The sequence below is a fragment of the Leuciscus leuciscus genome, assembly GCF_965113295.1.
Source record: "Leuciscus leuciscus genome assembly, chromosome: 8".
NCBI classification, from domain to species: Eukaryota; Metazoa; Chordata; class Actinopteri; order Cypriniformes; family Leuciscidae; genus Leuciscus; species Leuciscus leuciscus.
In genome coordinates, this window is record NC_138732.1 from 21,513,302 (window position 1) to 21,529,113 (window position 15,812).

The 15,812-nt window shown below is 37.2% G+C and overlaps 1 protein-coding gene across 5 annotated transcripts in view; it reads right to left on the bottom strand.

Annotated features, from left to right (window-relative positions):
* The window catches only part of tenm2a (teneurin transmembrane protein 2a), a 312,955-nt gene that overhangs the window by 93,855 nt on the left and 203,288 nt on the right, over positions 1–15,812 (bottom strand). For 3 of the 5 annotated variants that reach the window (XM_082177233.1, XM_082177232.1, XM_082177235.1), the window contains one exon: positions 523–720. The exons of the other annotated variants lie outside the window; for them this stretch is intronic. In XM_082177233.1, the coding sequence (XP_082033359.1) occupies positions 523–720 (198 nt within the window). The remainder of the gene's footprint in view (positions 1–522; positions 721–15,812) is intronic. 5 annotated transcript variants of the gene reach the window in all.

The window sequence follows — 15,812 nt, forward strand, 5'->3', positions numbered from 1 at the left end:
AGTCTAAAAGCAGATCTAAAAAACCATTTTCCCAGCAGTGTGACGGAAGCCAAAGAGAACTCCAATTAGTCATGTTCAGTGGGAGATTGAACATATCCAGCTGCCATTGACAGTGTAACAAAGGACCAAAATCATAGCCTGTAGCAAGTAGCACCACAAGTAGCAGGGAACCGTCGCAAACTCTGTTGTCAATATGTTAAGCCCACACACCGACTCTATGCATGATGTGATTGGCCTGACTAGAGTTTGGTTTTTCCAGCTTGAAAGTCAATGGAGAGTTGCTAGGCTACCCTGGCTGCAAAATAAAATTTGCTGCCGCTAGGGTGCGTCTAGACTTCTAGGCTACCAAAATCACATTTCTCATCAAAAATGCTGTAATTAATTTTATTGCTCATTTTGTTGCATCTAGTTAGGACACTACTATTTTCATAGCAGACAACCCACTGATAATACAGAACACAGTAAATGAGTAAGATGATGATGGGGGCGTCAGCCAATGAGATATGAGTGGGAGGGGCTTACCAGTGGGGGGCTGTGCCCGGAGCAGGTATGAGTTGGAGATTTGGTCCTCTGGGTGGGGCTCCAGCATGGTGTGGGAGGAGCTGCTGTCCAGCAGGGGCACTTGACACTCCCTTATGGTAGGCGGGGCTGAATGGAGGGGGGCGGGTGGGGGAGGAGCAGGGGGCAGGAGGCTGGAGGAGGAGGGAGGGAGAGGACGACCTGAGGAATGGACAGAGAAAAGGAGGAGACAAACTTGATCATGTGACATGACACGGCAGATATCAACATACTACAGACAACATATAAACAGTTTTACAACACTCAGATTACACTGAATCATGAAGCACATAGACAAATGATATACATGCTCTCATTTATGTGATAAGCACCCACTATTGTGATCAACATGATATGTTTTACAACCCATTTCACTTCCATGATATTATGTGTTTGCAAGTGAAACGCGATAATACAAAAATGCATTGACTGGATCATGAAAGTGTCTGTTTGTGATCTGTTTCTGATCATGAATAATATTTAGTATTATTTAGTACTACTCCCCACCTGAAACACCATGGACACACTTCTGAAGAAGCTTATGATACGTGGAGGCGGAAGATAAAGTTCACCCTTGAGAACATTATTATGTATTCCAATGGTAATTATTCTACAAATCTATCGTAATTTGCTGTTACTATTGTAAAAACTAACCAAAGGCTGCATTGCAAACAACAGTATAGCCTAAAATGATGCACCTGTATCTATTTGGCAATCGGTTAATATTAATTATTAAGTTGTTTCTAATGCATTTTAATTGGTCTCATTTTTCACTTTAGAACATGTACTGATAAAAATGTGCTCAATAATACCAGATATGTGCAGTAAGAAAGTAAATGGGGTCAATTTTGATGTCATGTTGACCTTAACCATAACAGTCCCCTGTGATGTGGACATCGACAAATGAATGTACTCATAAAATAATTCTCATAAAGTAAGCTCCAAGGTGTTTCTCATAAAAGCAAGCTATGAGGCCACAAACAAAATTTACGGTGCAAGTTATATGTGCTCATGAATGCATACATAAATGATCTGCTCACACCTGTGCATAGATAATGAGGGTAGAAAATGACATCACACTCACTGCGCATTGACAATGTACAAAGAAAATGTAGGTAGGAGTAAATAGTTAGTGTGCTCATGTACATGTGTGCGCGTTTGTAAGTTATGGAGTGCTTGGACTGCAGAACAGCAGACAGGAAAAGCTGATCACAGCATTTTTATCCAGTAAAACTCCACGCTGGGAGCATTGCATGAGTACATTTACACACAAACACATTCTACTTCATCACTGTAATACAGATGTTTCGGATGTGATTTCCCAACAGGATCCTGTAATAGAACCGTATACATACGCTATATGACAATAAAGAGCCGGCAGTTATGAAGTGCATGTAATTTTTTCACTCCAAGCAAATGCACGAGTGCCTTTCAATGCATCTGAGTTTCTGAGTAATTGCCATGACATTGGAGGTAAAATTGCAAAGGCTTTTTTTCTTCTTCTTTTAAAGAACTGTGTGCAGTCAGTCCTCATAAATGCGGAGAAATTATGAGGCTATTACCTGCCTTAATTACTCCTGAAATGACAGCACTGAGGGAAAAGACGGAGCTCGCTACAATCGTGCTCCGCTGTTATCGGGCCTGCAGACATCCGAGTGGAGCTCTTTTAAGATTCATATCAGTAAAACTAAAATGACAACATATTGACCATCGTTTTAATTGGGATCAAACGAAGACTGTGCACTTTCTCTCTGTCTTAACTTCAAAAAGCCGCATGGGTGCACAAACAGATTATCACGCGCAAACACACAGCTACACTTTCATCTTCCTTTCATCGCATCAAACCCTGACTGCCTGTTAGCAGAAATGGAGGAAAGAGAGAGGGTGAAGAGGTGCTTTTGTAGAAGACCTTGAATGCAGAAAGCATATTGAAAGTGTACTGACTCAACTTTCCTCTTCGAGCACAGCCGCACACGCTCGTCCTCCCTCTCCCCGTGACTCCTTTGTCAGTACAGTCTGCGGTCGTTCAGGGATATTGAGTCGAGGTTGCTGGCTGTGCCTTGTGTTATTGATTTGGTTTAGCGCTGCCCTGTGCCAGAATCACACACCAACACGCAAAACGCAGAGCTTATTAGAGGTTTTCACATTCGTTTTTCTTTTAATACCATTTACAAATGTATGTTATATTTCATTTTAGTTTGGTCTCAGCTATAGTTTTGTTACAGTTTAGTTTTCATTTGAAGTTTTACATTTGTAAGCCTAAAATGAATGAGAAGTAAACAAACACTATTTATGTAAACCATGTTTAAAAGTTTATGTTCACCAAGACTGCATTTATTTGATAAAAATAAAGAAAATATAGTGAAATATTATTTCAATTTAAATGAACTGTTTTCTATTTTAATATATTGTTTAAAATGTAATGTATACTTGTGATGGGATTTTTCTGCACTATTACTCCAGTCTTCAGTGTCTCATGATCCTTCAGAAATCATTCTAATATGCTGATTTGCTGCTCAAGAAACATTTATTATTATTATCAATGTTGAAAACAGTTCAAAAGAACAGCATTTATTTGAAATAGAAATATTTCTTAACAATGTAAAAGTAATAACTGTCTAAGTCTAAATATTCTTGACAACTGATATATTTCAGTTGTCAATAATATTTAGACTTAGACTTATATATACTTAGACTTAATATATATATATAGTATATACGTCTTTATTTTCATTTAATTAGCTATTTAAGTTTACAAAATTTTAAAACAAATACTTTTTATGTATTGATAATAATAACCCTGAATTGCCATGTGTCCTTTCTCCTTTTTCTTCTGTTTGGAAGACGGATGCATATTATGTAAAGAAGCGGGCCGATTGGACTGCTTGTTAATCAGACCCCAGGGACATGGGGCAGAGTCCTGTTAAATAATAAAAAAGTAAGACGAGGATGTAAGGTTATGTTTATGGTCAGCATTTCATAAAAGCATCTATGGCATATGTAACTGAGAATGAGTAAATGGGAGGAGAGAAATAGCGTGAGATACTAGGATCTTCACTAATGCACCGAGGAGATGAATAAACTCTGAAAAGCTCAGCGAATATGCAGATGAAAGAGCGAGAGGTTAAGTGTGCTGCTGGCTGATTAGCTTGACTTCTAAAAAGATGGATGGAGAATACGGCCGTAAAAATAAAGAACGCATATGGGCATCTGAGGACAGAAGTGTTGCAGGAATTCTGGGAAGTTGCAGGAGTGTTCTTGTCAAACAGTAGATGGACCAATGAATCATTTTCTCTGAACAGAAACAGAGAATAATATTTGGTAAGTTTCAATAAATATTTAAAACAGTTCAGAGGCAGAATGTTTATTGTTGTTGCACTCATTTTAACAAGCACATAATATTCATCACACAAAACCATGACACCATTTTCAATGGACCATTGCCTCAATAATGAGAGTATTTATGGCACTGGACAAGAGAAGCCTTTGTGTGTATACGCCTACAGTATGTGTGTGTGTGTGTGTTGGGGGTTATTACATTTTTAAATCACTTTAATTACAAAAAAAAGGAAAAAATGCATTAGGTGGCCAAAAGCAATTATAGGAAACTTAATCTCCTTTGCAATTAGGCTCAGGGGCATTTTTTAACTATTGTAATTTATTTTTGCTACATTTCTATAAAGGTCAGTATAAATTGCTTTGTGTTATTAGAACAAAGGCTCGTTAGAAGGGGGCTGAGGGGGGGCACCTGTTCCTCTAGATGATTCTTCTCCTTTGCCGTCCTTCCTAAATTCCCTTTATCTTATGGGAGAAGATGTGCTACTGTGGATCTGCTGGCCTGGAAAGCTGATTTGACCTTGAACGTCCCTGGTTTGGCCCTTAGGTAGATTGAATGCATTGAAGTTAAACTTTTTTGATATACTTTCTCCGATCCCAACTCAATGTGCAGAGGCAACTTTTGATTTCCTGAAGAGTGTTAACTTTGTGGCACTTTCAAAACATTGCACAATTAGTTTGAGCTGCTCAGTATAGCAAAATACAAATTAAATAGGCTGGGGGAAAATATATATTTAAATTTAAAATGAATACAAATGATGAATTAAAATATTTTGTATATTTCATATTTAAAAAAATAATTAATTAAATAAATGTAATAAATACTTTTATGATATTCAGCAAGGATGCATTAAACTGATTAAAAGTGATAATACATTTACAATTTTACAAATGATGCATATTCTAAATTAAATGTTTTTCTTTTAAACTTTCTATCCATCAAATAATCCTGAAAAAGCACTGCATATTAACAAATCAGCATATTAGAATGATTTCTGAAAGATCATGTGACACGGAAGACGGTATACCTCACAGTATTGGTTGCTCCCAATTCAGATTTGCCATCACAGGAATAAATTACATTTTAAAATATATTCAAATAGAAAACTGTTATTTTAAATTGTAATAATATTTCACAATATTACAGTTTTTTTGTTGTTGCTTTTTGTGATTAAATAAATGCAGCCTTGCTCAGCATAAGAGGCTTCTTCCAAACATATTAAAAAAGTCTTACTGACCCCAAACTTCTGAACAGTAGTGTGTATTTCCCTGAACTTTTTGTCTATACAAAAAAAAAAAAAAAAAAAAAAAAAATTTGCTGCCCTAAATTTTTAAGTAGGGGGAGAGCAGGGGCGAAAGTACCATTTTTCAGAAAAACATAATTTGAAAAGATGATGTTTTAGACAGAGATATATTTTTGCTGTGGTCAGTCACTCACAAGTGTGGTCTATCAATACCAGGTGGTATTTTGTAAAAATGTAGAAGGACTTCAGTATAATTTCACTTTGAACTTAAGACTGCTCATGTTACTTTCGACCCCGTCAGTTGGGACGAAAGTAACACACAGGTGGGTCAAAAGTAACACAACAATATACAAGCTAGATTTTTTGTGTTACTCTTGTTTTTTTGTTTTTTTTTATTAGCCTAAATATACCTGAGTATGACTTTGTTAACATGTAACTGCAATCATATTTTGGCCTAGTTATATTTGCAAAACAAATTGTTAATTTACATTTTCATTTTAAATTTCAGTTTCATCAATGTTTCAAAAATAACCTAACAGTACAAACTTGAATTGTTTAGGATATTTTTTTATTGGCAATGTCAATCTATTTGATAAAATGTGTTTTCAACATGAACAATATGAAAATTAAATTAAATTACCATAATATAAATTCTCAACATAATGTAACAATAGTCATGTTTCCATCAAGCTGTTTTTATGAAATCTGCATAAAAACATCAGGATGGAAACCCTGAAAATTCATAGGTGGAGGTGGAAAAGCTATAAGGTATGCCTAAAACCTAAATGTGACTAGGGTAAATGGAAACAGATTGAGTGAAAAAAATGGTGACACAGAAATCAGCTGATATAAATGTGAACGCCCTCTTATAAACATCTGGTTGAATCAGACCTCTCTATCTGTCTTACTGACCCTCACTCTTGCCATATTCTGTTGGTATAATATGACATAAACATGTTTTAATAAATGCTGCAACACAGAGAAAGTCACCACATTAGCAGCGCGACAAAAGAAACACTTGTTTTCACTATAGCGGGACAAAAGTAACAAGTGTTACTTTCGTCCCGACAGGAACTCCTGACATTTAAACCCGATTTACTTTTATACTGAAAAACTCTGACAAGGCAAACTTCAGGATGTGTTACAGCACTTAATAACCTGTAGATTGATCATTACTGTGTGACATGAAACGAAAAACACAACTTGTAATTAGAAAAAAAGTACCGCTTCAGTAATTTACTTATCGAACTCTAAAACTGCTTTCCGGACCTAACCGTGGGAAACGATGACGAATTCACGTGATATTTGGCAGCTCCGTCAAGGGTTGCGTACTAAACGTGCTGTCATAGCTTGAAATGCTAATATAGTCAGGGCTCTGAGAAAATCGCTTTGTTACTTTCGTCCCGCGTTACTTTCGCCCCGGTTCTCCCCTACGATCTACTTGGATGTTTGGCTAACACGCTTGGCGAAAGTTCTACCACTGGGCCATTAAGATACACGTTGGTCAAACAGGCGGATCTATGTATTTGTTCACACGAAAATTCTCGGCACTGACAACATATGACGTTATTAGGCTACATCTCATTAAACGACAAATTAAACCCCATGTAGACTACTATTTAAATCGATTGCTGGACATCGTAATGTTATTGTACATATATCTGATTTAGCATTGTATAAGCAACCCCCACCCCACCTGTCCCACCTACTTTTTAAAACAAAGTTACGCCACTGCTCACAGGCTTGATTTTGTTAAAGGACAAGTTCGGTATTTTACACTTAAAGCCCTGTTTTCAGATCTAACTGATGAAATACAATGGTTAAGAGTGAAATTTGGACAAATGCTGCTGGCCCGAGAATTTTCGGTTTCTGTGGTAGTACCCCCCCCCCCCCACCTCCACAATGGTTGCATAGGTGCACTGGAATAATCCTTCCTAAAACGCATTAAACTTTCGTTTACAAAGACGTGAAACTCACCGAGTGGTCAGGGGTGTTCACTGATATGCTCACACAAAAATCGCTGCAAAAGATGCTTTCCAACAGGTTTTATCGTAGTTTTTCTGCTACCACAGAAACCGAAAATTCTCGGGCCAGCAGCATTTGTCCAAATTTCAATCTTAACCGTTGTATTTCATCAGAAACGATCTGAAAACAGGGCTTTAAGTGTAAAATACCGAACTTGTCCTTTAAGGTAAAATTAAATATGATGTCTACTCTGACTAAGGTCTGAGCATCAGTTGTATGCCTTTTGTTGAAAAGAAGCTATGCATGGCTGGTCTGCTATAGCTAAAAAGAGCTGTCAGCTGTACTTTGGGTTCAGTCTCTCATTACCCAGCATTTCTTCACCGCCGTTGCTTTTGGCTTTAGTCCATTCTGACAAAACTCGATTTGAGAAAGTTTGTGGATAGACTACATGAAACTGTATTGTGACGCTTGGTTTCACACAGCTCATAATTCATAAAGTTTAAGCCTGTCCAGTGTCTTGTTTTATTTTGATTGCTGCTGAGTCTAACTTTTCCATCACTTGTTGGAGCCTCTGGGTAAGTGCGCTCACAAAATTAGATTATGTAATGTAATACCATTATGTGAAAATCATTTCGGTAGATTCACGGATTATGAGATGGAAGTCGACATGCCGCTGACTGAGGCATTCCTTTCGGCAAACTCTCATGAATGCGCTCACAGACGTATTCTAATACCGCGGTCTGGGTCTAACTAGCACATGGGGCACGGCACAATATCTCTCCACCCATCTGGCCGGTGAGGAGACGGTGAGCCAAAGAGGCCAAAAAGCTCAGGAAGAGACAGCTGGAGCCCAGTCAGATGGAAAGTGACAAATTACCGCCCTAATGAGAGCCATTCATCATTTCGACCAAACTCTCTCCTTCCCTCTATTTTCATCAACAGCGCACCTACACGTTTAGCTCAACCGTCACCCAACACCTGCATTCAACCACTCTGAAGACAAAGAGGAAAAGGAGGCGGATTGGACCTTAGAATATAAGAAATGCAACACATAGTTTACCTTACAGGTGTGAGAGAGGAAATGAGGAGAACAAAGAAGAGTAGGATGAAAAACTGATGTGAAATAGCCCAGAGTTAAACCGTGTGTGTGTGTGTGTGTGTGTGTGTGTGTGTGTGTGTGTGTGTGTGTGTGTGTGTGTGTGTGTGTGTGTGTGTTTAATCCATTTAAATAATAATAAATTTTGTATGGGCTATATATATTTGCACTTATTAAAACGCATGGAGAGTCGTTGGAGAACTCAAAGTGAAAGTTCCCCCAAAAATGAAAATTCTGTTATCATTTACTCACCCTCATGCCTATCTGTCAACTCTGTCACACATTCCAAACCTGTGCGACTTACTTTCTTCTGCAGCACACAATTAAAGATATTTTGAAGAATACACATTGGGTCGCATTGACTTTCATTGTAGGAGCAAAACAAAACAAAAGACATTTTTTATTTAATTTTTCACAGAAGTGGGAATGTCACACAGGTTTGGACCAACATGAGGGAGATTAAATGATGACAATTTTAATTTTTGGGTGAACTATCCCTTTAATGTTGGGATCAGTTGTTGTCTTTGTAGTGCATTCCAAATCAGTTACTCATGAGGGTCCATTTCAGATGCTTTCAGTTCTCAGAATGCTTCCACAGAGTGCATCCAACTATGTAGGCAGTACGCAGCTCCTTGGTTTGGAACAGAGTGAATATAGTGGATGTAAAAAGAAGCTAAGGGGCAGTGACATAGATCTCTCGTGATATCCAGGGCAGGATGCCATCTTATGCCCACTGTCGCTAAAATGGCCGCTCCTGGTCCAGCGTCTGTCTCTGCTCTGTCTAGATTGTCTGGATTCTCTGCGATTGGCTCCATTTTCTCATTCTGATGTTGTGTTGTGTCAAATAGGCTGACAGGATCCTAATCTTTACAACCACTAAACTCAGTGGGGCCTGTCAAAACACTAACGCCCATTTCACACCATCAGCCAATGGTAATGGTAGAGTACTGAGTTCGATAATCACACACACACACACACACACACACACACACACACACACACACACACACACACACACACACACACACACACACACACACACACACACACACACACACACACACACACACACACACACACACACACACACACACACACACACACACACACACACGTCCTGGCTCAATCCTATTCCCTTCATCCTGGTCTATTCAGCTGCAAAATATCAAAGCATGAAACTTACTTTAAGCCTTCCACAATTTAGAAAGTTATCATTTCTCACCTCAAAAGTGAATTCATATATGTTTCTCTCCTCAAAATACCTTTGATGTTGAACTTCAAGCCTGCATACTCCTTTATAATCCTGCTCATTTTTTCTGTCTGTCTGAGAATGACTTCAGGAAATGCAAGTTAAATCTTTCAGCATGAGGGAACAGAATACAGCACTGAGACACACCAGCACGGCTCCTCTACACTTTAATGGAGGATCAGCCAAAAAGACTGAACTTTAATAGAATCTGGCGAGTCCAGGTGTGTCGATGGCCACTGCAGCATCTCTTTTGTTATCATGCTTTGCAATGTATCATGCTGGGCTTTGTGTCCATCATGGTGATTTTGACCTTGCTGGTTATGGGTGGTCATTTAAATACCATTATCATGCACTTGCTGCAATCAGCCAAGTAGTAGATTAAGTTTAAGGATATGCCATTTATATATTTAAAGCTTAAAGGAGAATGCTTAATTTCTGAGTGAACTGTCTCTATAAAAATGCTTTTGTTTGTTTCCCTTTTTACATATCAGCATCCTAAATGCTCTGCTCTGTAATGATAGCAATTCATCATCTATTCAACGCTATGCTTATTTACTGTTTGGGCCGTGTCTTGCAGCGCTTTTGCAGGACACTGAACTTTGATTCAAGATCACTGACTAAAACCCGTCCTCCACCGATAACAGGTGTCAGTGTGTCCTGTTCCTCCAGACCATGATGGTATGACACTGAGAAAATAATTCCAGTGTAGCCACACAAACACACATTCATAAACTCATTGTCAATTATGCTCAGGCCTCTGTCCGCTCTCTGCACGTCATTTCCATATAAATTACGTCTGTGTTGTCTTTGTATGGAATCCATAACAGTGTCATCAATCCACAGTTTACCTTATGGAAGAGAGAATGAATAAATAACCTCCATCACTCAACAGCCCCAACTGTGAGCCCACAGTTACACTGATACATGTACCCGTTCAGCCTAAAAAAATCTGCTTAATATTTTAACTGGAATAATTATTTTTGGCCTTGCAAAACATTGCATCATGAAAAACATAAGCAAAATATAACATAAACAGGACAACCATCTGTGTCCTTGTTCAGCACAATCAAGGTCCTCTAACTCAGACATTCACCACTCACAGTGTTTTAGCAGCAATTCACAGGAAAAACAAATCACTGTACTTGCCAAAATACAAATGTTGAATTTGCTGACTTCTTTATTAAATAATTTCTAAATAATGATATAACTACACTGTAAAAATGACAAAAATATATTTTGATCAACTACCACTAATATTGTTAATGTAATACTTACCTTTATTATGTAAAAAATATTTTAAATGATATTTATAATATGTATTTATGTATATTATATTATATTTATATTTATAATATAATATTTATTTTTCCTTATGAAAAAAAAAAAAAGTTGAAGAAAAAAATATTGCAGACCAATATTGATGACTCATCCTGGGGTGCGTTTCCCGAAAGCATCGTTGGCCAACTATGGTCGCAAGTTCATCGCAATGTCCATTGAACTCTATTGGCAACGAGGGAACTTGCGACCATAGTTGGCTAACGATGCTTTCGGGAAACGCACCCCTGGACTAGACATATTTTTGTCCAATCAAATGCACAAATAATAATGCCCCGCCCCCAATACCATTTGCAACTGATTAGCTAAAACTAAATAAAGATTTTGGCTATATCTAGAAAGAATGAAAGTCCGTATGATATATCCATCTTAACACTTACAGTTTCAGAAGGAAAAAAACATAAAAAAAGGAAATAAAACTGCACTCATCAAGATATGTCACAGGTGTTTAATGCAGCAAAGAACCAGAGTATGCTGAGCGGCATTTTATATGAGAGTGATATTTCTATAAAGCAAGAACACACCAATGCTTGTCATTTCACTCCCAGAACAAGTCCTACAATATTCATAAACAGCTTTTTGCCAGCCACACACATCCTTGAGAAATGCTACACTTGTTTATTTACAAGGCTAGACAAAAAAGCTCTAAAACCCAGCATTAAAAAGTAATGTCTACTCTGACATCGTGAGGACATGGCGTCAACCTCATTTGCCCCATGAAAATAAACTCTTTTTTTTTTCTTTTTTTTTTTTTTGCTGATGTGCACTATAGCATTTTGCTCAAGGAAGAAGTTCACATGAGGAAGAGCTGACACACAGGCATACGCTTCAGGGCTGAACTGAAGAGTGGAGTAGCTGATATAAGGTGGTGACATCATAAAGTTGCAACCTCGGCTGGGGTGACTGCAGAAGTGATGTCACTGCCTCTTAGTGTCAAAAACTGTCAGTTCTCTTGCCTAGGATGAACTTTCCACCTGTTGCTGGAGACTGCAGAGCTCTGCTCCATATCACGGTCTGTGACCGTTCACTGTTCTCATAGCCTTAACACTTCATACAAAGGGTCAGTGCCAAAAACTTTATATGCATTTCCTAAAGATGCTTTCAAGCCACTGAGAGCATATTAACAAGAGAACTAAAGAAAAGTGTTAAAGTTTTTACTTAGGTTTGAAGGCTTTGGTTCTCACTTCATGAAATGGCACATTAAAACTGCAGTTGGCTGTGAATCAACACACGATGTGGCCTCTGTGCCACGTTTTAAAAAACCATTCACACATAATATTTTTTTTGCTGTTTTGCAGCGATTGTACAGTGACAAGTTAAAATAACCTCAACATTTACAAACAAGTCTAAATTAATCTACTGTATATTCTTTTCCATTCTGTTGTGCTGCATTTAGCTGAAAACGATAAAGCATCCCTGGTGCAAGGATGGCTTAAGAACGACAAGAAAAGGGTCTTGTAAATGTCTTTTCTAAAAGTAAAGAATGCTAATAGAGCAAAAATACAGTTTTAAAATGTCCCTGTAAAAATAGACTAGAGATGAAGTAAGGATGTAGATGGTTAGAGATGGTTAAATAAATGTAAGAAAGCAAAGGCTAAGCATTATACAGTATGCAAACAAATAAAAGAAAGGAGACCAATGGAATACACTACATAGCTGAACAGATTTGAAAACACTTGGCATCACACACTAAAGAACTGAGGATCACACACTACCAGACATTCAAGTCTTTACAAACACAACAAACTCACACAGAGACACACGCCTCGTTGCTGACAAATGAAATGACAAATTAAAACAATGTGTTCTAAAATCATGATAGTTCACCTTAAAATGAAAATGTTCTCACTCTGGTGTTGTTCTAATGCAGTATGCCCTTCTTTCTTTTTCAGACCACAAAAGGAGAAATTGAAAAAAATGTCCCATTCACGCTCGTCCATATAATGCTAGTGAATAGCGACCAGCATGAAGCTTTTAAAAAAGATGCAGAAGTATCACTGAACAGTCTCATTCAACACGTGTCATATATTTTCAAGTGTTCTGGGGTATACAATAGGGTTTGGTGGAAAACAAACCGAAATGTAATGTATTACTTAATATAAATCCTAACCTTGGCCATTGGTCTTCTGTGCACGGCTGTGCAATAACTTCTTGCTGTGACAAACACAACAGATATATTCACCTCAGTGAAGATCAAATTGAATTTGTGTTGCATTTTTATTAATCTTTATTTCTCACAACTTATGTGCCTTTTTCTGTGCGGGTCGAAGTGAACTGCGGCGCTAAGTGGCATGAACGCATGGTGAGCACACAATGGCCAAGGTCAGGATTTTGGTAAAATAATACATTACATTTTGGTTTGTTTTTCACCAAACCCTATCGTATACCTCTTGATACTGGTCACTGTTCACAGTCATTATTTGGACGAGCGCGAGTGGCACTTTTTATTTTTTTTTATTCTCCTTTTGTGCACCAAAAAAGAATGAAGGGCATAAGGCATTAGAATAAAACTAGGGTGAGTAAATGATGATTTAACTTTCATTTTAGGATAAACTATCACTTTAAGTTTTGAAATACTATTATGACATCATCACCGGCTGTCTATTTACCAAGTTAGCACACATCAAACTGAAATCATCCACAAAACAAAGAATAAATGGAGTCATGCACAGCAGGTTATCCTCATTCAAATCAGCTGTTGTGTGAAAGTATATGAATTGCTAATTACGTTCCAGCTGACTCTCTTTGATGTCTCTGACTCTGATAGAAGCAAGCCTATTTTTAGCACTGTTAAAAATAAATAAAGCACAGACAAACTTCTGTCTTCCCATTCTCCCCTCTCCCTACCACCAAACCCTCTGTCGTCTCACCTCTCCCTCCAGCTCCTCGATTGTGTGGTCTTGAGAAACCGTTTCAGTCATACTGAAGATCAAAGTGTTTCGAAAAAAAAAAAAAAAAACTCTCTTTACTCGAGATAACAGACTTCATCCAAAACCACTTTGCCACAACTATCACTGTTGCCTTGTTTGTTTGGCTTTTTGGATCACGTGTTTCTGAGCACACTCATCTTTTTCACATTTTTGCACTCCTTCACTCACTCATTTAAAGTTTCTTCACCCTCATGCCACCAGCATAACGTGATAAACTTATGTCACATTACCATGGCTTTGAATTGTAGCTGAAGGACACAGTCAATTTGTGTATTTAAGATTAACGGATGAACAGATGAACATATATTTAAGAGTTATATAATAACAACAACAACAACTCTAATACCAATAGTATTAATAATAACATGTTTAGGCCATTTTAAGGTGACATTGTTACAGTGTACAGTAATTACACAAATAAGTATTAAGAAATATTAATTAACTACATACGATAAGGTTAAGATTAGGGCTTTAGTTTGGGTTAGTTGTAATTATGCATAACTTACTGTTTTACAATAGTAAAGTACACATAACGTATAATTATATCACCTTAAAATAAAGTTACCAATAAAATCAATCAAAAATTTTTTTATTTATTATATTTTTATTATATTATTTATATAATTTATATTTGTTATTAGAATTTATTATTAAAAAATGTAAAAAAATACAATTGAATATTAAATAAAATAAAACTTCTTAAAATAAATTGTTACTACACTACTACTACTACTAATAATAATAATAAATAAAAACAATAAAACATATTTTAGATATAATTTTATATGCATAAACTTACTTTCATGATTGTATTTTCTATTTGAAATAAGTATGAAGAAGTCCAGTAGGCTACCATGGTAACCGCCAACATACTACAACAATCTATGATCATAATAAAAAAGAACACACAAACAAACAAAGACAATGCAAATAAAATTCTGAATGCATGTTCTGAATGTTTTTCACTGTTATTCCATATGAATTTATTAAGATGTTACTGTACTAAATAGATAGAACCTATGGTATTTTTATTTTATTTATTTTTTAATTGTAAGGGCCTTGTAGACATCTCATTTCTTTTATGTGTGAACAACAAATGCAAATCGGAAGTATTTATAGGCGTGACAAGGCAGTGTGAGAGTGGGGTGTTTTTCTACTTCTCTCTCTCTCACACACACACACACACACACACACACACACACACACACACACACACACACACACACACACACACACACACACACACACACACACACACACACACACACACACACACACACACACACACACACACACACACACACACACACACACACACACACACACACACACACACACACACAGGCAATGGTTTGGAGTGCTACTATGAGGTAAATTCATCAGCCCTTTGCATCAGCTGACCCTGAGGAGAAAGTGTGTCCCTGAGCTCAAGTGTTTGGATGAACCCTAAACACCTGATGCAACCGCTCCTGTGTGATACCTGAAATTACATCACACACACACTCACTCTTACTTACTGCCATAAACCATGACATCAAACATACGGGGAATTAAGAATGAATCATAATCGACACACCTCGCTCTTTCTCTCTCACTCTTTACAAAATCATTTAAGATGAAGGAGAGTCTGTGCTTTCTATGAGTTGAAAATGAGATTTTTAATTACTGCATGACCTGGGGTATATTAGCAACATATTAATGTGCGTCATTAACCCAGTGGTAACTAACCCCGTCAGCTCATTAACTACATGTGATTGGACCTGAGTGAGCACAGGCGAAGCTCCAGCTCTCATCACAACCACCTGTGATGATAGCACACATCCACTAATTACAGAACTTTCTATACGCGCATGCTGTTATCTTGTGGTCAGAAGAGCAAAAACACAAGATCTTAATGAAGCGAGAGGATGTCATTACTTAATCTACAGGAAAAAAATACTGCTTTTAGAAAAGAATTATGTTTAATCATACAGCATTGCAAAAGAGAAGTCGCAGAAGTGTGATATCTGCCGTAATGTTTTATTATGTTTCATGAAAATTTTTAATTCACCTATAAACAACACTACTGCAGAAAATGATATACATTTTAATATGGAAAT